The 23,959-nt window shown below is 37.2% G+C and overlaps 1 protein-coding gene across 1 annotated transcript in view; it reads left to right on the top strand.

Annotated features, from left to right (window-relative positions):
• Lrp11 (LDL receptor related protein 11) overlaps positions 1-23,959 on the top strand; it is a 53,071-nt gene that overhangs the window by 1,049 nt on the left and 28,063 nt on the right. The window contains exons 2-4 of the mRNA XM_048800551.1: positions 10,337-10,651; positions 16,570-16,727; positions 22,678-22,819. Coding sequence (XP_048656508.1) covers positions 10,337-10,651; positions 16,570-16,727; positions 22,678-22,819 — 615 coding nt within the window. The remainder of the gene's footprint in view (positions 1-10,336; positions 10,652-16,569; positions 16,728-22,677; positions 22,820-23,959) is intronic.

Genomic DNA, 23,959 nt, shown 5'->3' with positions numbered 1-23,959 from the left:
ACTAGTATTTTTAATACTATTTTAATATATTTAAATATATTTAATATATATTTAAAATATATTTAATATATTTTGGGGTTTCTTGTTTGTTTGTTTTTGTTTTGCACTAGGGATTGAACTCAGGGGCACTTGACCACTGAGCCACATTCCAGCCCTAATTTGTATTTTATTTAGATATAGGGTCTCCCTGAGTTCCTCAGCACCTCACTTTTGCTTAATCTGGCTTTAAACTCGCCATCCTCCTGTCTCAGCCTCCCAGTCCACTGGGATTACAGGCGTGTACCACTGTGCCCGACTATATTTTGGTTTTGGTTTATATTGTTTTATTTTTCTCTTGTTTCTCTTTTGAAGTTTAGGACTTGGAGTTTATATATTCTTGTTTCTCTTTCCCTTTTATCATGCTCACAGCCAAATTCTATTTTTCTTTTTTTTTTTTTCACTCTCCCTTTACTTTGTTACCTCTACTTTTTATCCCTTTTCCTTATAATCATCACCTGCTGCATCTCTTCTGCATTCTGTTAGCTTTTTGAAATTATTAACTCTTTTCTACCTTCCCATCACATTTACATTTCTTTTAATTAACTTTATTCTTACCATCTTTTACAACAAATTGGTTTATATAGCTCCTGCCCCCACCATGATACAATTATTACTACTGTGGATAACATTGTTGATACCTGTTGTTTAATTTTTTAATTTGTTCTAATTAGTTATACATGAGAGTAGAAAATGCACTTTGATACATTATTTATAGATGGAGTATAATTTCTCATTCTTCTGGTTGTACAGAATGTAGAATCCCACTGGTCATAGAGTTATATATGTGCATAGGATAATAATGTCTGATTCATTCTACTATACTTCCTACCCCAGTGTTGTTTACTTTAATGCTACATCTAGTCATGATTACTTATTGTATTTGCTATTGGCAATTGCTGATTCCAACATTTCTGGGGATGGATTACGGCAATTAACATTGTAGATGTCATAGTAGAAAACAGGTGTTTATTTTAATTCTGTATATTTTTTATATCGGTTGTTGAAATTATTTGTTTCACACTATTCTGTGAAGTGCTGGGAACCTACAAGGTTGAGCTGCAAGCTCAAACTCTGTTGTTGAAATACACTCACCTAAAATACAGTGTACCTTGCTCCACATACAAATTAATGACGATCTTCAATATATATTTATACAAACTATAGAAGAGACAAACTCAAACTAAAAACCAGGCCCCAAGTATAAATGACTAGAGTGAGCCGCCAGGTCCCACCTATGAACATCCACTGCTACAAAAAAAAAAAAAGAATTAACAAACACTGTGGATACCACACTTATTCAGGGGTTCTCAATCTAGATCACTCTAGGACACTTCAGCAAGTAAAGACTGTGCCCTAAAAGGGCCCACATATATGAGCAAATGAGAAATCCCTTTCAACCAATGCATAAAATCCAACACAGGGATACAAGAAAACAAACTAACATGACATCTAAAGTTGATAATTCACCAGCCACTGACCCCCAAAATATTGAACTTAATGAAATAGCAGATAAAAATTTCAAAAAATATAGAAAAATTATAAATGAATGAATGGATAAAGAAAATGTGATACACACACACACAGTGGAATATTATTCCGCATTAAAAGAGATTAAAATCATGGCATTTGCAAGTAAATGGATGGAATTGGAAAATATAATGCTAAGTAAGCCAATCTCAAAAAAACAAAGGCTGAATGTTTTCTCTGATATAAGGATGCAGATTCATAATGGGGCTGGAGGGGGAGCATGGAGGAATAGACAAAGTTTAGATAGGGCAGAGGGAAGGGAGGGCATATGAGGGTAGTAAAGATGGTGGAATGAGATGGACATCATTACTCTAAGTACATGTATGATGTGTATGGTGTGATGCTACTTTCTGTACTACCAGAGACATGAAAAATTGTGCTCTATTTGTGTGATATGAATCAAATTGCATCATTCTGTCATATATTTAAAAAATTAGAATAAATTAAAAAAAAGAAAAATAATCAACAAATTCTAAGAGAACACAGAAATACAAATGAATGAAATAAGGAAGTCAGTACAGGATATGAATGAGAAGTTGAATAAGGAGATAGAAATATTGAAAAGGAACCAAACAGAAATCTTGGAGAAAGACACAAAAAATCAATATGTTCAACTGAAAGTCTCTCTGATAGAGTAGACCATGCTAAAGAAAGAAACTCAGAGCTGAAAGACATAGTAGCCAGGCAGTATTTTAAAAAAAATAAAGTAAAAAGAAGGTGGAATGAGATGGATATCATTACCGGAGGTACATGTATGGTTTCACAAATGGTGTGACCCTACTTCATGTACAACCAGAAAAGTGAAAAATTGTGCTAGATTTGTGTACAATGAATTGAAGAACTGATTAGAACTGATAATTTTTTAAAAAAATTAAAAAGTAAAGAAAAGGGCTGGGGTTGTGGCTCAGTGATAGAGCACTTGCCTGGCATGTGTGAGGCACCTGGTTTTGATCCTCAGCACCACGTAAAAATAAATAAAATACAGTCCATCAACAACTAAAAATAATTTTTTTAAAAAGTAAAGAAAAATGTTACTGCTACTCAAAAAAGAAAGAAAGTAAGTAACATGATCAGATAAGAACTCTGGAATGACATTAAGAGACCAAATTTAAGAATCATTGGAATTGGGCTGGGGTTGTAGCTCAGTGGTAGACTGCTTGCCTCGCACATGTGAGGCCCTGGGTTCCATTCTCAGCACCGCATAAAAATAAATAAATAAAGATATTGTGTCCATATACAACTAAAAAAATTTTTTTTTAAGAATCATTGGAATTGAGGAAGATTGTGAGATACAGGGTAATGGAATAGATAAGCTCTTCAGGGAAATAATAACATAAAAATTTCCAAACCTTCAGAATGAGATGGACATCCAGATACAGTAAACACTCAGAAACCTGAATATACAAGATCAAAAAAGAAGCATTCTATGACACATTATAATTAAAATGCCTATTATACAGAACAAAGATAGGATTTTTAAAGCCTCAAGAGAAAAATATTAGGTCACATTTAGAGGCAAGCCAATCAGAATCACTTCTGATTTCTCAAAACAAACTCTAAAAGCCAGTAGAGCTTGGAATGATGTGTTCCAAGTCCTGAAAGAAAATAACTGTCAACCAAAACTGCCATATCCAGCAAAGCTATTCTTCAAAATTGAAGAAATAATAAAATCCTTCCAAGATAAGGAGAAACTAAAAAAATTCATGGCTAAATTTGGTCTCTTAAGCTGGCATTGCAGAACTTACTTAAAGAATACTCCATACCAAAGAAATAAAAGCCAACTCCAGAACTCACAAATGAACAAATCTCATTTGAAGAGTAGCTAAGCAAATGAGAAACAGGACCAAATAAATAAAAATGGTAGGAATCAATAAACATCTCTCTATAATGACATTGCATGGAAATGGTCTCAACTCTCCAATTAAAACATATAAACTGCCAGAATGAATTTAAAAACAAGTAGGTAAAGACAACAACAGGCTGAAAGTAGAAGAATGGAAATTGATATACTATGCAAAATGGATCCCCAAAACAAGCAGGAGTCCACTCATATCTGACAAAGGAGACTTCAAATCAAACTTAATCAGAAAAGATAAAGAAAGTCACTTCATATTGTAAAGTGAAAAAATTCAACAACAAGATATAATAATAATAAATATTTATGCCTCAAACATGGGTGCTGCTAACTACATAAAAGAGGCACTACTCAAATTGAAGCCTCAGCTAGACCTCAGTACAATAATAATGGGTGATTTCAACAAACATCTTCCACTATTAAGCAGTGCCAGCTTAAGAGACCAAATTTAGCCATGAATTCTTTTAGTTTCTCCTTATCTTGGAAGGATTTTATTATTTCTTCAATTTTGAAGAATAGCTTTGCTGAATTATATAGGTCATCCAGACATAAACTAACTAAAGATTCTTTGGACATGATCAATATTAAAAATCAAATTGACTTAACAGACATTTCTAGAATAGTTTATCCAATAAGAGCTCCAGCTATTGTTCAAGCTGGTGAAAGACCTTGGTGTCATCCACATAGTACTGGTTCCGTAGGAATGAAGGATACTGGAGTTAGGGGGTGATGGAGACTTCCACCAAGACTTCAAAAAAGGTCTGTGAGGCCAGGCAAATGCAGCAGGGTTGGCTATTGCCAGAAGTCAGCACCATAAGGTTGGGTTTTCTAGCCCCTAGAATCATGAGCCAAAAAACCTTCTATTGTTTATAAATTTCCCAGTCTGTGATATTCTGTTATAGCAACAGAAAATAAACTAAGACATATTTTGATGTAGATATAAGTAGGGTTCCTCAGTTGCCCCTGCCTTCTGTGTGCTGAATAAAAATCACAGAATACCTTGATAGCTCGGTGACTTAGCCATAGCAATATGCTTAACTAGATGATATGCCTCAACTTCTGGAGTGAAATAACTGAAATTCTGGGTAAAATATTTGCAATCTTTTGAAATAGATAAATGAGAAGATACAAAGTTAAAAGCTCTGTGGAATAACATAATTTCAAACTCAGCTTTAAAGAACTCCCACAGATTCCAGAATATACAACAAAACACTATTAATGAGAACTATTAGAATCAGGCCTGCAAAAGTTTCAGATATTGGTGTCATTAGACATAAAATATAAGTATGTTTACTATGTTTTACTTGGAAAAGAGAATATTGATAGATGAGCAAGGAATAAGAACTATGAAAGGTCACTCACAGTTTTGGAAAAAAATAAGCTAAAAGTTAAAAATGTTAAAATTTAACAGATATGGGAAAGAACCTTTTGTTTGGAGCATTTGCAGAAGTAGAAGGCAAACTGGAGAGGCCAGGTGGCTGATTCTCCAGCCCCATACCCTACCCTAGGCACACCCCACCCTAGGCACACCCCACCCTCAGGAGGAAAGGCACTGCACTGCCACAAAAGACAACTGTTTGAGGGGACAGATATATTTGCCCAGACTTGAACATTACACAGTGTATACATGCATCTAAACCTCACATGGTGCTCCATAAGTAGGTACAGGTTTTAATGTGTCAATAAAAATTAATTAAAGTCATGCTCCAGTTGTGTACAGTGTGTCAAAATGCATTCTATTGTCATGTTTATAACTAATTAGAACAAATTCAAAAATTTTAAAAATGAATTAAAAGGAAGCTGCAAACTTACAAAGTACTCAGAAATATTTGACTCCTATTGTAACATACGTAACATATGAATCTACTGGCACTCTGGAAATACACCTTGAACTGGAGAACTTAACACTTTTTGACAGAAGAGGAAACTTGCACTTCATCAGATTTCTAACCCAGAGGATTTTGTTTAATGGTAAGAGAGAAAAACTCATCATTCAACAGGACTTGATGTTTGAAAAAGATTTTCAACCAATTGGAAGCTTCTACATGCACCAACTGGATGAATTTTACTGCCTTGTAAAGGGCTCATGGTATATTGATTCTGTTCATTTGTCAGTGTGCAGCATGGGCAGTCAGATTTCAGCTAAAGCAAGAGGTCCCTTTCTGCTGATAGATGTCATCCAAGAGAATCTACAACCTTAGGCATTATTACTGCATTATTTGTCACTGGGAAACAAAAAATAAAAGTGACACTGACTTTAAATGTCAGAATAGTAAGTTCCTGGATGTTGCCATGTTAAAAGAGAGAACTGGTTAATATGAAGGATTTCTAATTGAGAGAATTCCCCTTCTGTACATAACCATCATGAAATTCCTAAACATAATAAAGTCTGATTATTGAGCTTCCATTCAAAAATATTTTCTATTTATTTTATGTAGCCAACATGGAAGTTACTGTATGCTCAAACACAAATCTTAAATGTCTGAGAAATGTTCAGCTTATGCAACTAAATGTTTATGAATATTTGTTGTAAGTCTGTTTTATGTGTGTTTTGGTTACCAGTGAAATGATAGTCACATAGTTTGTGTACACATTATTGAAATGGCAATCAAAGATGCTCATTTGTATAATTTTAGAAATATTAAGAAATGTTACTTTTAGTTATTATAACTTTTCAAACATATTCCCCTCAAAAAACATGTTTATATTATCTTTCCCCAGGAGAATAACTTTTCTCAAATATTATCATCAAATTGAAATACTACTGTTAAGTTTTAGACTGAATTTTAAAATTAATCCTAGAAATACACATATTTATAGGCACTGCACTTTTGGTATTTTATGGTTCAATCACTTCATGTTAAAATGTAATATTTTAAGTTGGAGGCATAATTACTTAATTGGGAGTCTCTCTAATGAGGTCCTGGGCCTTGTACACTGAAATATGCTTTGAGTGACTTAATAAGAGTTCTGTGCTCTGTCTTTACCACATTTATCTTAGGCCCAAACTTACTCATTTCTTTTTATTAAATCTGAACCATCAGAACTAAATATTTTATTCAATCATGAAAAATAACAAAAACATCACATTTATTCTAAATGGATTTTATGAAAATCTAAAAGATGGATTGTTGCAGAATTATAAAAGAATCTGTTTTATATAGTCTATTAATAAATGCATTATTGTTCTACAATTTGTAAGTCCTTTTGCTTTGGAATTTATCTCTATTTTAAATTCAATTTTTACAATGTCATAACATTTTTCAGATTTTACATTGGCAGTAACATTTAGAAGTTCCAATAGTTTAGTGAAGTTGAAGTGTGTCATTTCCAGTTTAGAAAGTAGATTATGGGGGGGGGGGATTTGCCTATGTAAATTACCAATAAATCTAGATATACTTCAAAGCCTAAAATTTGACAAAGTAAATATTACTACATTTTTACAGACCATAATTTTAATCAGTGGAGAGTAACTTTTAGTAGACTTTCAAGAGATGCTTGATAAAGACATTTCTCATGTAGCTTTCAGATTTTGTGCTGAAGTGTTTAAAATTTATTTTATCTAAAGACATGAACATATAAATAGTAAGAGTTGGTATTTAGGGGAGAAAGATATAAAGGTAACTTTTTTTTTTTTTTTAATTTTTGATTGTGGGTTGTTCAAAACATTACAAATATCTTAACATATCATATTCCACACTTTGATTCAAGTGGGTTATGAACTCCCACCTTCACCCCATACACAGATTGCAGAATCACATCAGTTACACATCCATTTAAAGGTAACTTTTTAGAATTTGGACTATTTGGAACTTTGAATTTATGTCAGTCAGTAGCCATCTTAAAAATCTATAATGACTGTGTTTTTCACTTTAATGTTTCCATTGCATTGAGTAGGGTTTTTTTTATCCAAAATATTATTGGTGCAACTTATTTTAAAGGTTTCTGATATTGGTATGTGTACAGATATGAATCTTATTGAATGATACTAACAAGTTTTTAATTTTTTTTTTTTTTTTAGTTGTAGGTGGACACAATATCTTTGTTTTATTTTTATGTGGTGCTGAGGATCGAACCCAGGGCTTCACAAACGCTAGGCAAGCGCTCTACCTCTGAGTCACAATCCCAGCCCTAACCACAAGTTTTATACCTGTTGCAAACCAGGTATAGGTTTAGAGCAATCCTCAAGGAAAAAATGGAATGGTCAAAGTCTGTTAATTGATTCTATGTCACAGGAAAGCAGGGAGCCGAAACTCCAAGCCTCGCTCTTGTGTTCCAACAAAAGAAAATTTAAAGTCAGACACCAAGGTCCTAAAGAGAACTTTATTACAAGTGAAAGTGGGGTAAAAATAAAGCAAAAGAAAAGTGAAGCTTAAGCAAAAAGCACTCTCATGAAAGAGAGTGGGCCGTCTCCAAACAGAGAATGACAAAGGAGACAAGGCTGTCCCCCATTTTCATTACTGTTTGATGTTTACCAGGAAAAATGGGTTCCATTCTCTGTACTCTTTTTGCTAATCAGGGGTTCACATAGGGACAGTGAAGATTTTTACCTTAGTTGGTTCTCTTTGGAACTGTCATGGTGGCCATTCTCTTTAGGGGGGGGGGCTTCATCTACAAGTCAATCCTATGTTAATGTGGACAGTGGGGTCAGTAGCTGGTCAGAAGTTACCTTAATGTGCCTGCATTACTAAAGGAATCTTCCTTCCCAGACAATTGGAGACACTTATAGCCATAATTCCTAACTTCACATCAACTTCAGTGACTCACTTAGTCCCACTCATCCTGTATTGATCTCTCTTTCACTGTCTCCCAAAGATGGGAATGAGGGTCATGTGTCCATTTCAAAATTTCTGTAAAAGCCACTTGAAATCACTTATATGAAAGTATTCGGCAAACTTTAAAATCATACACATTGGTAGTTAATAATATATCATTACCACATGTTTACATTTCACTTCAATAATTATTATTATAACAAGCCATTAGAAGGTTTGATGATACCCCTGGGGCCATTTTTATCATAAGTGAATGTTTCTCTTCATAAAAAGCCTGTTAAACTCTCCAAGGCCTATGGCAATAAAATAATCTTTTTTTAAAATTAAAAAACATTGTTTTAGTTGTATATGGACTCAATGCCTTTGTATTTATGTGGTGCTAGGATTGAATCCAGTGCCTCACACTTGTCTCACAAGTGCTCTACCACTGAGCTACAATTCCAGTACAATAAAATAATCTTTATATTGTTTCAAGGTCATATTAAAGTGGCTATAGCTGTGTGGAATAAATACCTATAAGTGGAAGAACCTCTAGCACAAAGAGGCACTGTTACTTAGCCTACATCCAGAAACTCATCCCATTAAAAACAAAAAAAAAAAACAAAAAAACCATTGTCCAAGAGAAGTGTGCTGGGAAGAAAGGAAGTTTTCATTCAATCACCAAGGAAAGAAGAAAATGGAGCTTGGCTCAGAAATCTGCTTCTTAACTCCGGTAGGCAGAAGAGTTACAGATATAGGATAGCAATAATGAGGTGGAGAGATAGCCTAATAAAAGGGATGAATATTCATGTCTTTTCTGGGAGTAAGTGTAGATCTTCCAGGATACCAGGTGCCACTCCTTTCATCATCTGCTGTTTCTGGTTATGGTGGCTAGTAAGTGTCTTTATTTTTTTATTTATTTTATTTTTATTTTTTTTATTGGTTATTCAAAACATTACAAAGCTCTTGACATATCATATTTCATACATTAGATTCAAGTGGGTTATGAACTCCCATTTTTACCCCAAATACAGATTGCAGAATCACATCGTAGGTGTCTTTAGTCTTAAGAGACTAGACAACTCTAGGTCAAGTTAATCCTCTATTATAGTTTGGACAAAACATTTCTCAAATGATCAACATGTCTACATGCAAATGCTTTAGATTTTGACCCATAGGTTAAGGCAACAAAGGAGACAGACACAATATGAAGTCAGAGAAACCAATCATTTCCATACTGTTCCAGTCAGCATCAGACTTTTGTGGGGCCAAGAGAAGAATCAGTGTTTTCAGAAAAAAGGGGATTTCAGATCCCTGAAGAGTAATCTAGGGAAGTAACCATCATAACCCATCTCAGAGGTGTCATCTACAGCAAAACCAGTGGGAGACTAATATGCACTGCCCAGCTGTGTGACCTCCAAAATTAGTGATTTTTAAGTCAACTAAGAAAAGTGAAGCTACATGGGTTGTTTAGGTTTTTCCCCAGGCACACGTTTTTTTCACCTCAAAGTCAGAAACATCTCTCTTAAAACTTTACAATGTCTCCTTTTCTTAGAATGGCAAGAAACATCAGGCTATTTTTTCCCCCTTTTCTTTCTCTATTTTTACCTTCTAATTTTGCCTCCTACTCTGTTCTGGGCCTGAAAAGCGATGTATTCCTAAATGTCAGCTCGGGAAATAAAAAATATAGCAGAAACTGCTATTTTCCTACCCAATAATCATTCTTCTCTTCTTTAAAAATACATTTAAGAATGTTCAACTCACAATGTCCAGCTTCCAGGCAAAAATGTTAACACATGCTAAAAAGCGAAAAATATGACCCGTGATGGGGGGGGGGGGGATACAAATCGACAGAAACTCATTCAAAAATAAACAAGATATAAAAGTTGCTCACAGATGTGTCGAATTCTAACTTGTATGGCGCAGGGTTGGGCATTTTCTTATACCTTATGTAAAGCACCACACCCCTAGATTTGACATGATCTAACAGGCTGTAGAGATTGCTGGGTTCAGATTGATTGATTTATATATATATATATATATACTTACCGAGGATTGAAACCAAGGGGCGCTTAACCACTGAGCTACAGCCCCAGTCCTTCCCTTAGGGCCTCCCTAAGTTGCTGAAGCTGACTTTGAACTCAGGATCCTCCTGCCTCAGCCTTNATCGCGGCAGGTGCCAGCTTCCTGAGAGCACCGGCGGCCGTGCGGGACTGGCGTCAGTGTGTGGCGGCCTGCTGCTCCGAGCCGCGCTGTTCGGTGGCGGTGGTGGAGCTGCCCAGGCTGCCTGTGTCCCCGGCGGTCGCGCTCGGCTGCTACCTCTTCAACTGCACTGTGCGCGGCCGCAGTGTCTGCAAGTTCGCGCCTCATCGCGGCTTCAGCAGCTACAGTCTCAGCCGCGCCCCAGACACCGGGCTAGGAGACTTGGAAGCTGGAGACCCCGCTCTGGCCACCGCCTGGTCCTCGCCCCGGCTGGGTAAGCGCGACTGAAGGGCCTGCTGTGGCCAATCTGCTTGGGTACCTCTGTCCTTTCACCTGGTGGGTGGCTGTGCTTTTCCAAACATCTGGGAGACCCTCATGGGGAGAAAGACTGGCCTCCCTTCGCCAACTCACTCCAAATTCCAAGTAATTTAAACTGCAGGTAACCGAAAGGATGGCGCTGATTTCTCAGTCTTATCGATGGTTCCTGAGAACTCTTGTAGATTGGAAGAAGCCGGAGTGGTGGGCTGCCATATGGAATTTTCTAGGTTTGGGTAGCTGATCTAAGAGGATTGGCGGAAATTTGATTTTTAAAAAAATAGAAAAGCTCAGAGGGGGAAAAAAGGTTTATTTTAGTCTCAGATTTTATAAGGCACAGTTTGTGTTAGCTAATTGCAAGAGCAAAATCTAATTACATGTGAACTTTCTCATAACACCCACCCTTTTTCTTGGTATGACTCTCAGGACTCAAGATTCTGCCTGTGCTTAATTGCTTCATCAGACAAAAGTGGGAAGGAAAACTACTGTTCACTTTAATACAGAGTAAAAAGAAGGGACTTGATTGTGGCTTAAAATCAGAATGTTTAAAGCATGTCTCTTTTTAAAAGAGCTAAAAATAGTGCCAGTTCCATGGCTTTACCTTCTGCAAGTTCTAAAAATGAGAGTCCAGACACACACAGGAGACACAAAAATTGTAGCTGTTGGAAAATTAACATCACTGAAGGATTAAGACCTTGATTGAGCCCCCCCCCCCCGCATCAGACTCAATGTTTCATCATATAAGTTGATGTTTGATTTATAATAACACAAATGACATCATTAGCAATATTGGGGAGCAGGGTAGTGTCAGCCTTTTTGGAAATCTGGCTTCTCCACCTGGTTTCAATGAGAAGGGCTGTAAATCTTTGTTTATGGTGCCCTGCCTCCCTCCCTCACATCCACTTAGATGAAACTTAGGACATTTGTCAGGGGAGCAAACGTCAAAAGACCATCCTGCTACTGCTCAACCTTGAGCTAGATGCTGGGAAGGACCTGGTGGTCTTTTCCAAATATGGAGCAAACAGCACCTGCACTTGGACCCCTACCATCCTCCTTGAGCCTTACCTCATGGCTGCTGTCCTTCCTCTCTACCCACAGAGGGAACAAAGTATCTGGGTTCTCACTACTGATCTGAGAGGAACTGACATAGTCAAAGGGAGCCTTCCTACAACCACGGGAAAGGAAACTAAATAGGAAGAGAGTAGGTCCAGGGAAGTTAACAATAAAAACTTTTAGTTACTGAAAGTTTCCAAGTCATTTTTCTTCATTCTTCCTTCTTTACCCTTCCTTTCTCTAGGGAGAGTTTTTCTAGGAATTCCATTTTATAGATGTTTGGAGATAAGAGGTAACCACTGGATTAATCTTCATTTCTGAGAGAATGCTGGCATACTCAGACTTCAGTCCCCAGCAACAGGGAAAGTGCAAGGTGCAGCCAGGCTCAGAGGCTACCTTGTCTCTCTGCATGGATGGTGATTGGTTTTTCCAGGGTCCTGGGTTTGGTTTCCCTACCCAGATGCTTTACGTGGAGTTCTTTGTGCTTCTGAGACTACCGAGTTTTTCCTTTTTTAAATTCTTTCTCTTTTTTTCTGAATCTTATGAACACTTGGAATTGAAGTCTCAACGACTTTCAAAATGGTTTAGAAGAGCTCTAGGAAAAGAAAAGTTGTTAAAGGATTATTTGAAGTCAGATAAAGGATTAGGAAGAAATAGTGAAGGATTAGGTGGAATGGGATAGCACAAATTTATAGCATCAACCTGTTTGTTGCCCACATTTATTGAATTTGGTGTTAGGAGATGTTCTAAACTCTTCACACACATGAACTCACAACTCACAACATCTTCAAGATCTAGGTTCCATTACAATCCCTAGTGTAAAAGAAAGCTTTATGAAAGAAAGCCTCTTGCCTGAGGGTCACACAGCAAGTGGGTTTTGGAGCTGAGACATAGAGCAGCTATGTGCTTTCTCCAGCAGCTCCTGGGTTGGAACTTAGTGGCTATAGGGGATGATGCGAGATGCAGGAATAAGTGGAGGATGCTGAAGAGATCTCTTGAAGTGACCAAGCCTACCTGGTAGGGCATCCTAAGAGCAGAGCAGGTTTGAGATGGGGCTCCTCCACATATAAGTCCCTGCTAGTCCCCTTGGGACTGGTGTATGTACTTTTCTTCCAGCTCAGATTGTCATGAGGATCAAGGATAGACATACCTTGTGCATGATCAAAGTGGCACACATGTCCGTGATATCAATATAGGACCTTGGTTGGGTTGTGCAGTTGGCTGGTGGGGTAGGAGGACTGACTGTGAGGATAGGAGGGAAGGAGGGATAGGTGGGCACTGGAGCAGTTTGGTTCACGGAGAGGCTAAGACTGTAACCTCCCAGAACTCAGAGCCAGAACTTTAATGTTGTTCCACTGTATAGCTTGAAATCCAGTATCTCTGGGAAGAATTTGGGAAGTCATCCCCTTCTGTGTCAGGGAAACTCAAAGCAATAGGCAGAGTTCTGCTCTCCCCTTTGCCTATCACCTGCTGCTACCCCTAGCCTGTCTCTCAGCTGCTCCAAGAGCAGAGGAAGAAATTGGCCATCCTGTCAAGGTTAATCCCTCCCCAGCTGGTAGCCAATCTCCTCCAAGGACCTTACTTTCTCACATTTTCATCTCTCTTGTTATAAATAAATGTTTACATTTAATAAATAATATAACTAGTTAGCAGTGTTTGGGGAAATACATTTTAGACCTCAACCCTAACCACACATGAATTCTAGCTGGATTAAAGAATCTTTTTCTAAATTAAGCCATAGTTTATTCCATAGATAGGAAACTTAAAAATAAAACTACTGTTATATATCTGTAAGAAATATAACTTTCTAGTCAATTCAAGAGATGATAAAGGAAAAGGATACATTATGGACATATTTATAAAAACTATGTCAAGAAACAAAAGAAATTGCAAACAAGAATCTAGGAAAATATGAATTTAAAATATTTATTAATAGAGCATATGAATCAGTAAGAAAAACAAAAATAAGTGTGTGAAGGACATGACCAAACAGTTTCCAAAAGAGGAAGTATAGTTGATGAACATATAAAAAGATTCAGCCATTGAAGTAATCAAAACAAATATCAATAATGCCAGCTCGGGCTTATTAAATTTGCAAAAATAAGTATAATCTTAACTTGGCATGAATGTGGAAAACTTAATGTACTCTTACATAGTCACTGAGATTGTAAATTGGTACCATCCCCTTGGAAACCAATTGGGAAATACTTAGCAGAGACTATTACAATATTCATTTATTTGATCCATGCTAAGAAAAAAGTGTTTAGTATGGCATTATTTATAATGGTGAGGGAAATTGGGTAACAAAGTAAGTGTCCAATAGTAAGAATTAGGAAATTTAAATGGCAATTCTAAAATTTCTGTAATTACATGGGCAGTTCTATATGTGTAAATAAATATTAATAGGTGGAATAAATATATATCCATAAGCTAGTAGATTCAATTCTGAATGTGAAATTATATTTGTGGTAACTGGGATACACTTAGGGTACCTCAGAGTATAGTAGAAGGAGCCTTTGAGTTAGAAATATCTGGGCTGACATCTGAGCTGAAAAACTGAGCACTTGAATGTGTGATTTTCAGCAACCATAGCCTCTCTGAGCCTAGGTTCCTTATCAGTAGTATGCAGATCATAGTACCTACCTCAGAATTTTAGTGAGGTTAGGCCTATGAAGCACTTAGTGTGGTTCCTGGTAGAAAGAAGTCACCCAATAAATGGCAACACTTATAATTACAGAACTATAATTATATATATCATATATATGATCATCAGCATGCTATGGAGAAAAATTAGAACAGTACAGACCAAAAATAACAATAATCATATTGGGATTGTGGGTAAGTTTTTTCTAAAGTGTGACATCTTAAAAATCCCATGATGGCTTTTACCACGTTTCCAAGCCTCTGTCCTTAGTCTGGCCCTGCCTCCATATCTCACTTCAGGGTCTTTCTAATTTCTCAGTTTAGTCTGTGTTCACACCCAAACACCTTCCTTGTCTTGAAGGTTCTGTTCACAGCAGTATGTTGTGAATGAGGCCAGCTAACTTATTCTTCTCTGGGTAAAATCCCAGTTTGATATGCTCAGTCTAAAATTGGTGCAAGTCTTATTTCACCTCTGTAGGTCTTACCAACTGTTTAGTTTTTAAAAACAATCAATGTTTCCATAGTATTTAACATAGGATTATTACATTTTTATGAGGAAAACTCAAAATTATATTTATCTTGTTCTTCATTAGCAGGTCAACCATTGTTAAGTGGTAGCACACACCTTTTCCTGTTGTCTTTTACTTACTTTAAGGGTTGTTTCTGGGTAGATAAGCTCTGGCTTATTTTAAAATACATTTTATGGTATCACTGGAACATTATCTCTGTTATTCCAAACATATCACAGGTCAATTTAATGGGTATAAGAATTTCACTATGGGGGCTGGGCTTGAGGCTCAGTGGTAGAGCACTTGCCTAGCACCTGCGAGGCCCTGGGTTTGATTTTCATCACCACATAAAATAAAATAAATGTATTGTATCCAGCTACAACTAAAAAAATTTTTTTAAAAAAGAGAATTTCATTATGTTCATATCTTAAATCATATCTTAAAACTGATGTAAGTGAAAGTAAATGACTAAAATGGTTTTCTTTCAGGAGAGGCAAGATTAATTGGTTTTATAATGTGAGATATTTCAAACTTACCTGATCATTCCATATTATATCTTTGATGTAAACTCTTTGGATGGTTTTAAAAATTACTAGAGTTTGTGGCTTTTTATATCATTTAGGCATATTGTAGTTCATTTACTTGAAAATAGTTTTTTGTTTTTGTTGTTTGTTTTTTTGGTACTGGGGATTGAACCCAGGGCCACTGAGCCACATCCCCAGCCCTTTTTATATATATATATTTTATTCAGAAACAGGGTCTCACTAGATTGCTTAGGACCTTGCTAAATTGCTGAGGCTGGCTTTGAACTTGCAATCCTCCTGCCTTGACCTCCTGAGCCACTGGGATTACAGGCATGAGCCACTATTCTGGGGAAAATAGCATTTTAAAGCAAATTTTAATGCAAATAGCTGCTAACTGTAATGTCTAACTGCTGGATTATAAAATGTTTTTCAGAATTATACAGTGGAAACCTTTTGTGAAAACTATGAAACTTTTGTAACCAAAGGGAAGTCCACACTTCTAGAAAAGACCTATTGTATCATATCTGTCCTCGTGGCGAGATGCAGATTAAAGACATCAGTTGTTCAGTCTTTGCTCAGAGATAGAAAAGGGAGAAGAACAGGTTTTTCCTTAGGTAGGGAGGTGTTTACTTTAATATATTTAAATTTAATATATTTCCCATCCATTGAATACTTTATAATACTTGTACATTAAAAACTGGAAGACAAGAAAAAATAAAATCTGTACTAGAAGTAAAGTTGGTTTCATTGAGGTTAGTTTCAGGAATTTTTTTTTTTAATCAATTCATTTAGTAGACCTTTGAACTTAAATCATTTATAAATAAGTGAAAAATTCAGAGAATATAACGACTTCTCCAGATTTACAGGTTGGTGGGCCCTGGCACATTTTCTTCCCTCTCTACTTTGTCCACAGCTACTGCTAGTAGTCAGCATGCCATACCTTACCTTCTGCATACATCATAGCCAAATTTCTATATTCATAATTTTTTCTTTATTATGTAAAGAGAACACAATGAAAATCAATAGGAAAATAAATTCAAGTTATTCATTCTCTCAGCAGTTCTTTGCTGGACCAAATCTAGTCAATACCAAACCACTCTTCATAAATTAGAAAAAACAGACTTATGATTGTTTATTTTCTTTCATAGACAAGGATGAACCTCCACTTAGCAAGGCTGGGCAGGATGTGATTTTGCATCTACCCACAGATGGGGTGATTCTGGATGGCCGTGAAAGCACAGATGACCATGCCATCATCCAGTATGAGTGGACACTGCTGCAGGGTGACCCATCAGTGGACATGAAGGTAACTCGTGTCATCCTTGGTAATGAAAACTGAGGTTTCTGGAAAAATGGTCTTCTGTAGTGTCCTTCTGCTCATGTTTCCCCAATGCCTGTGAGTTAGAAGAAGAGCTATAAAATGGAGAAAATGTAGGATTGATTGTAGAAAACATGGTTGCTTTTATACATTTACTTTCCTTGATTTTTTTCAGTGATTTTTGAGCATTTATTTTGAAGCCTGCCTCATTCCTCTACTTTTTCTTGACAAGAGTACTTCAAAGAAGAAAACATGTTTTGTTTCAATGAATCAGATTACTTTTTAAAGGTTTTTCTTTTTTCTTGCTTCAAGACTCAAGTAGAAAGTTTGAAAAACATCAAGGAATATTAAGAGAAAAATAGCAATAGAATGAACTAATTCTTTACAAGATCCAGAGAGAGAACATTGTATCTGGTGGTTTCACTGTTTGCAACCATTGTGAGGAGAGCAAGCATGGTGTCAGGCTTTCCTGCTCAGGTGCCCCGTGCTGTTCTCCATCAGGCTCGTCTGGGCACAGCTGGATTTGCTGCACTGACAGAGCTATCTGTCCAGGGGCTGCCTACACGCACTGGGTCTTGAGTCATGAGACAAGTCAGGACCCTTTCTAGATAGGAGCATGTCCTGGTTGAGGCACATAAACTTCATCCAGACCACTCCCTTGAGAGGAGCTGGAGGAAGAAGGTGAACAAAACACCAATTTGTGCTCTAGTGAAACAAAAACAAAAATGATAATAAGCCAGTCACATAACACTGGCATACACTGATTTTACTCATAGGCTTTGAATTGGACTGGATCTCTGCACAGCATCTTACTGTGCCTGTCCCTCAAACAAGAACCCTTCTTACAGCATCCCTTCCAAGGGTCATCCACTATCTGCCTGACTCTTTCGGTAATGGAAGCTCACTGTTACACGTCATGTCTTATGACATTGCTAGTCAGCTTTAATTATTAGGCAGACAGGATGTCCCTCTCATTATCAGTATTGTTGGTGCGGGACCTTCCTTATGGAAAAACACTGAATATATTTTTTTGTTCTGTGTAAAATCCCTTCAGCCCATTTTCACACTATCCAGCATCCAGCCTAGTCTGGATTTTCTTAGATTAGTCCACACCTTTCTTAAAGTCTGGTACCCCCAATTGAATTCGATATTCATGCTGTGGTTCTTCCTGATACCCTGTTACTTCCTGTTGTCTAGACATTGTCCCTACTGCTATTAGTGAAGTTTAATTTCCATTAACTATTTTAATAGCTACATCACACAACAGATTCTTGCTGAAACTTTTCCCATTATCTTTCCACATGACTGCTGTCATATCGTCTCCCCTTTTCTGTGTTTCTATAATTGATTTATTGAACCTGAGCATACAACCTTCTGTTTATCCTTCTTACATTTCAACTTTGGAGTTTTTTTCTACAACAGAAATAATTTTGAGTGTCCCATCATATTTATTGTTTTTTATGTTTGTGTCAACTGCAAGATTAATTTATCTTTTTATCAGTTTTTTAATTTGTTCTAATTAGTTACACATGACAGTAGAATGCACTTTGACACATCATACATAAATGGAGTATAACTTCTCATTCTTCTGGTTGTACATGATGAAGAATCACACTGGTTGTGTAGTCATATGTGCACACAGGGTAATAATGTCCAATTCATTCTACTATCCTTCCTACCTGCATACCCCTTCCCCTCCCTTCACTCCCCTCTGCCTAATCCAAAGTAACTCTATTCTTTCCTAGTGCCCCCTTTATTAAAATTTATCTTAATTGAAATTTTGAGAATTCAAGTTAATCAGGAAAGATATATGGACAAGTCATCAATCATACCACTAGAAAATTTCCTCAGGATGAACACTGACTATGACTTGGCACTCTAGGGATACATCTGTTCAAGAAGCTGCTAATTATGCCTCCATCATCATCTAGCTTTTCATACTTGCTATTGAAAACTATTCTGTGAGAGATAAATTGCACCTATGAGTAATAAATAAAAATAATGCTAATGATTTGGTATTTAGTTTATTGAAGATATTTCTAAAGGAGTAATAAAATTAGATATTATGCATAACCATTTAAGACTGATTATTGTGTTATCAAGAGGAAACTGGACCAATTCCCCAGCCAGGTATATAACAACAGTGGCAGGCAGTTCTAACATTACCAAATCATCATCTAAGTGACAAAACCAACATTATGGGAGTCTTCTGATATCAAATTGTGTCTCTCTTACAATGGTGTACATTCATGAATGACCCCCAAAGTAAATACTGGTTGTCCTACTTTGACATCATCCTAACTGTAGCTACCAGGAGCCTGACTCAGTGCTAGGCAATTTAGACCTATCTGAATTCTCAGAACAACTTCCCATGTAGACTCATCCACACTGTGTGGATTAAGATTGTCAAGAAAATTATAAAAGACCTTGAAACGGCCAAAAGATTACTGAGCACCTTTCAATGGAACACTGGGAGTTGGTTCGAGGATCCTTCCATGGTTAGCATTTGAACGTTGTCATGCAAATGATTCTTGTTTGTAAAAATGAAAATACATTTTTTCATATATAGATGCAATTGATTTTTCACTCTGGAGACAAGAGGATTTCCACATGACATTTTAGTACTTGTAGTTACTAATCCATCTAGTAATAAATTTCAGTACCTATTAATAAACTCATTTCTATTTTGTATCTATTAGCAACTTTGTATCTGCATTCATGACTATTATATATGTCTATTCTCTAGATTATCATCTTAATCAGTTTAACATATTATTAGTTTCTTTTTTAATTCATGAGTTAAATAAAATTTTGGACACATGTTCATATTACATTTGTGTAGGAGTCATGGTTTACCATTTTGAGAATTTTTCCTTAACAGTAAATAACCATCCTTAAGGGCTACCACTCTGATTCCTTTAGCTTACACAGCCTGGTTTCACACTCCAAATTTTCTAACAGGAAAATTGGGACTCAGATAAAATCACCCTTTTTCTGAGACATCAGAGTATTTTCATTTAGGGACATGAACAATGTTGTTGAGGAAGATTCGGGATCAGAAATCAGTGAATTAATTAATATTAATCAAATGTTAAAAATCAAGTAATCAAATCCACTTGGGATGCTCACAAAAAAACACCATAACTGGGTGGTTTATAAACAGAAATTTTATTTCTCACAGTCTTGGGTACTAGCAAGTCCAAAATCAAGATGCTATCAGATTCAATGTCTGGTGAGGATTGCTTTCTAGTTCACAGCATCTTTTTGCCATGTCCTCATATGGCAGAAGGGGCAAAAGAACTTTCTGGTATGAGGAGCCGAATGCCATTTATGAGAGTACCACCCTTAGGATCTAAACATTTCCTAAAGGTCCCACTTCCAAACACCATCACATTGAGGATTAGGTTTCAACATATGAATTTTGGAGGACACAGACATTCAGTTGATTGCAATTATAGAATGCCAGGTGTAATGGAAGCTTACTAATGGATGAATTCTGTTTACCTTAACAACTTTATCATTAAATCAAAACCAATTGCCTACTAGCTTACATGCTGGACATAATTTTTTAAAACAGGTCATAATTATTTTGTATTCTCCCAAACATGAATTTCTAGCCACTGAAATCTCAGTTAAGGAGATCAAGTTGTATCAGAAAGGCTCTGCTACTGCCAAATAGAGAATCTCACTTTTTTTTTTTTGGCGGGGGTGAAGGGGTAGGTACTAGGGATTGAACCTGAATCATTTAACACTGAAATACATTCCCAGCTCTTCTGTATATTTTATTTAGAGACAGGATCTCACTAAGTTACTTAGGGCCTCACTAAGTTACTGAGGCTGGCTTTGAACTCATGATCCTCCTGCCTTAGCCTCCTCGGTGGCTGGGATTACAGGCATGCACCACCATACTCAAGCAGATCTCACCTCTTGTTTTATTAAAGGTAAAGCATATCTCTCTTCGAGTTCCAAATTGGATATGTTGTGTGTACATGAGTATATGTTTATGTTTTTATCCTGAAATTTGGAGCATGTTTTTGAAATAGTTTGAATCTTCTTTCTAGTGTCACATTAATATGAGGAAATGTTTAGAAGAGTACTTGCTGCCTTGAGGGGAAAGTGTCCATCTAAATATCTGATTTCGAGGCAAAGATAGCTTTTGTTATCTAAATGAATAGAAGAGCCAGGGAAGGGATATGTAATCTTAATAGATCTAAATTTTTTAGTGCACCCAGGACATTGAAGGTGATTGTTATGGTCTGAGTCTGAGTGTTTCCTGCACTGGGACGATGTGCCTGGGGGTATGCCAAGCCTAAATGGAGGGGTTGGTCCCTTGCACAGGGATATTCTGTCCTTCTAGTCCAGTGTGGGAAAAGAGGCTTCCAAGCACACCCCAGGCCTAGTCTCACGTTGGTACTCTGAGCTTTGATGCCCAACCAACTCCTGGCTTCATGGCATTCATTGTCTGTGCTTTGAACCATTTCACCAGTGTTTCATCCAGAGCAGTGGGCAGCCTGGGAGTGCTTGTTAAGTGTCTCATTCTCCAGATCCCATGATCTCAGACTCTCCATGCCACAGAAGTCCATGCCTTAACAATAGCTCTGGGTAATTATTAAGCAACACTAGGTACAAAGGTCACTGTATCTCATTATATTGCCTCTAAATGATTATAAAGCATTCTGCTAGTTGGTATATATAGTATGGACAGACCCTCTAAACCAAAGTTATATTCAGTAATTCATTTTGTAGGGTTCCATACATAAAAATAATGTAATTTCAAGACTGTTAGTGCAACGGTATAGTAAACTGCATAAAGGTCAGTGTTCATTTCCACAGAATAATACCCAGATTAGTTCATTGGATCAGAAACGGATTTGGATGTTAAACAGTCTTCCTCTGAATGTCAGGAATGACAGAATCACAGCACAGACCTGGGCCTATTGCTTTTGCAGTGGTAAGGAAGCTGCCTGCAATGGTGAGAAGAGCAGGAAATGAAACTCTGGGGTAAGGGCATGAGCAGAAGTGAAGCTCAAGAAGGTGCTGCAGGCCTGGTTGGGAGAATTCAGGATAAAAACACGGATCAAAGAAGCAAGGGGTTCAAAAAGACAGGAGTGACCAACTTTTTTAGATAGAGTAATAGTCCCAGCTATTGGGGAGGCTGGGTGGAAGGATCACTTAAGCTCATGAGTCTGAGACCAGCCTGGGCCACAAAAAAGGATCTTGTCTAAAAGAGAGGGGGGGGGAGGAAGGAAAGAAGGAAATTTTAAACATAAATAACTATTGTTGATCTCGAGAACTAGATGATGGTTTCAGGGGAGTCTAGGGAGAGTGGCCACTTGGGTGGGTGAAGATGAAATGGAACATGAGCCTAGGGAAGCAGCAGGTGCAGTGTAGAAGCCTGTCGGGAATCCATAGTAATAATAGAGCCATTTGAAAGAGAAATTAATTGGTGGGTCATTGTTCTGAAGGTCACAGAAGGAAAGTCAAGGACTAAAAAAGAAGAATTGAGCCCCAGCACAGGAGGGACAGTTCATCCTGTACAGGTGTCAGGCAGGAGGTGGCAGTGAGTACAGGGACATGCCCAGGATGAGGTGGGTAGTGCAGCCAGTCATGGTTCTGATTTTCTCCCTGAAGTAGATGACATAACCTGCTGAGAGGGAAGGGATTCGATACTGAATACGGAGCTTGGTGGTTTGGAACAGCCGCTATTAAGGACAAACAATGGAGTGGTCAATCAAGGCTGTTGTCAGTTGGGATAACATTGGTGGCTACAAGATGGGGCCAAATAGCTTGGGACTTAGTATTCAGCAGCTGTGGACCTGGAGTAGAGGGGCAGGTCAGGGAACTGCTTCTAGGACGACACTGACATCTAGCTCATGAGGATGATGGACTTCATGCTCAGACCTCCTCACTAAAATGAAGCATCCCATTTGTGCACCAGGTGCCTCAACCAGGAACCCTGAAGCTGACCCACCTACAGGAAGGAACATACACCTTCCAGCTGACCGTGACTGACACCGCTGGTCAGAGAAGCTCCGACAATGTGTCCGTGACAGTGCTTCCCAGGACCTACTCCACAAGAGGTAAGAATATTTTCCCTTGGTTTACCACAGCCAACTGGAAGGGTGGGGTCACATTGGCATTTTATATTCTGCCTGTGCGTTCCATGGGCTCTTCTGTTTTATTTTTGGTGGTTATTGAATGACAGAGTTTTTACTAAGAATATAATAAAAAACACAGGCTCCATTATATTTTGGGATAACTGTTTGGGATGGAGGAAATACTCCCAGGGGATGAGAATAGAAGGTATGAGCTCCTGGAACTCATAGATATTTCAGCTTTCCTCACTGGCCTTCATAAAAGACAATTCCTGGCTTTTCCAGAAGAAGGATTTGTTCAAAGATAGGAAGGTCTTTTGGATATGTATGTTCAAAGCTATATGTATGTATGCCGTTATGAATACAGTTAAAACAACTCATAAAAACAGAGACTAGAATGGTGGTTACTAGAGTCTGGGGTGATGTAGGCTGCATTGGTTAAAGTTTCATTTAGACAGAAATAATAAGTTTTAGTGATCTATTGTATAGCATGGTAGCTACAGTTAACAATAATGTATATTTCAAAATTGCTAAAAGAGTAGATTTTAAATGTTTTCACCACAAAAAAATGAGTAATTGAAGTGATAGATATGTTAATTAGTTGATTTTATCACTCCACACTTACATCTAATTACATCATATCACCAGAAATAAATAAAACATCATCTCATGGGGCTGGGGATGTGGCTCAAGTGGTAGCGTGCTCTCCTGGCATGCGTGCGGCCCGGGTTCGATCCTCAGCACCACATACCAACAAAGATGTTGTGTCCGCCAAAAGCTAAAAAATAAATATTAAAAATTTAAGAAAAAATAAAAAATAAAACATCATCTCATAAATATGTAATATTATTATTTGTCAATCAAAAATAAAATATGGGGGTGGGGAGGGCATGATACCACATGATAGAAGAAAGACTTAGCACTTGGGAACAATCAATTGCTAATAGAATATTCATTTCAGAAACTTTAAGGAAGGAAAAAGAGAGTCTGGCTAGGGAGTACAGTTAAAACAACTTAATATATGCAGAGTACACAGGTCAGTTGAAAAGCATTACTTAAAAATTTTCATGCACACTTTACACCACAGTATAGATACATTAACAATACAATTTAAAATATATTTGA

This window comes from Marmota marmota, unplaced genomic scaffold, assembly GCF_001458135.2.
Source record: "Marmota marmota marmota unplaced genomic scaffold, marMar, whole genome shotgun sequence".
NCBI classification, from domain to species: Eukaryota; Metazoa; Chordata; class Mammalia; order Rodentia; family Sciuridae; genus Marmota; species Marmota marmota.
The sequence above is the reverse complement of the archived record's forward strand: the minus strand, read 5'-3'. Positions and strand labels throughout refer to the sequence as shown.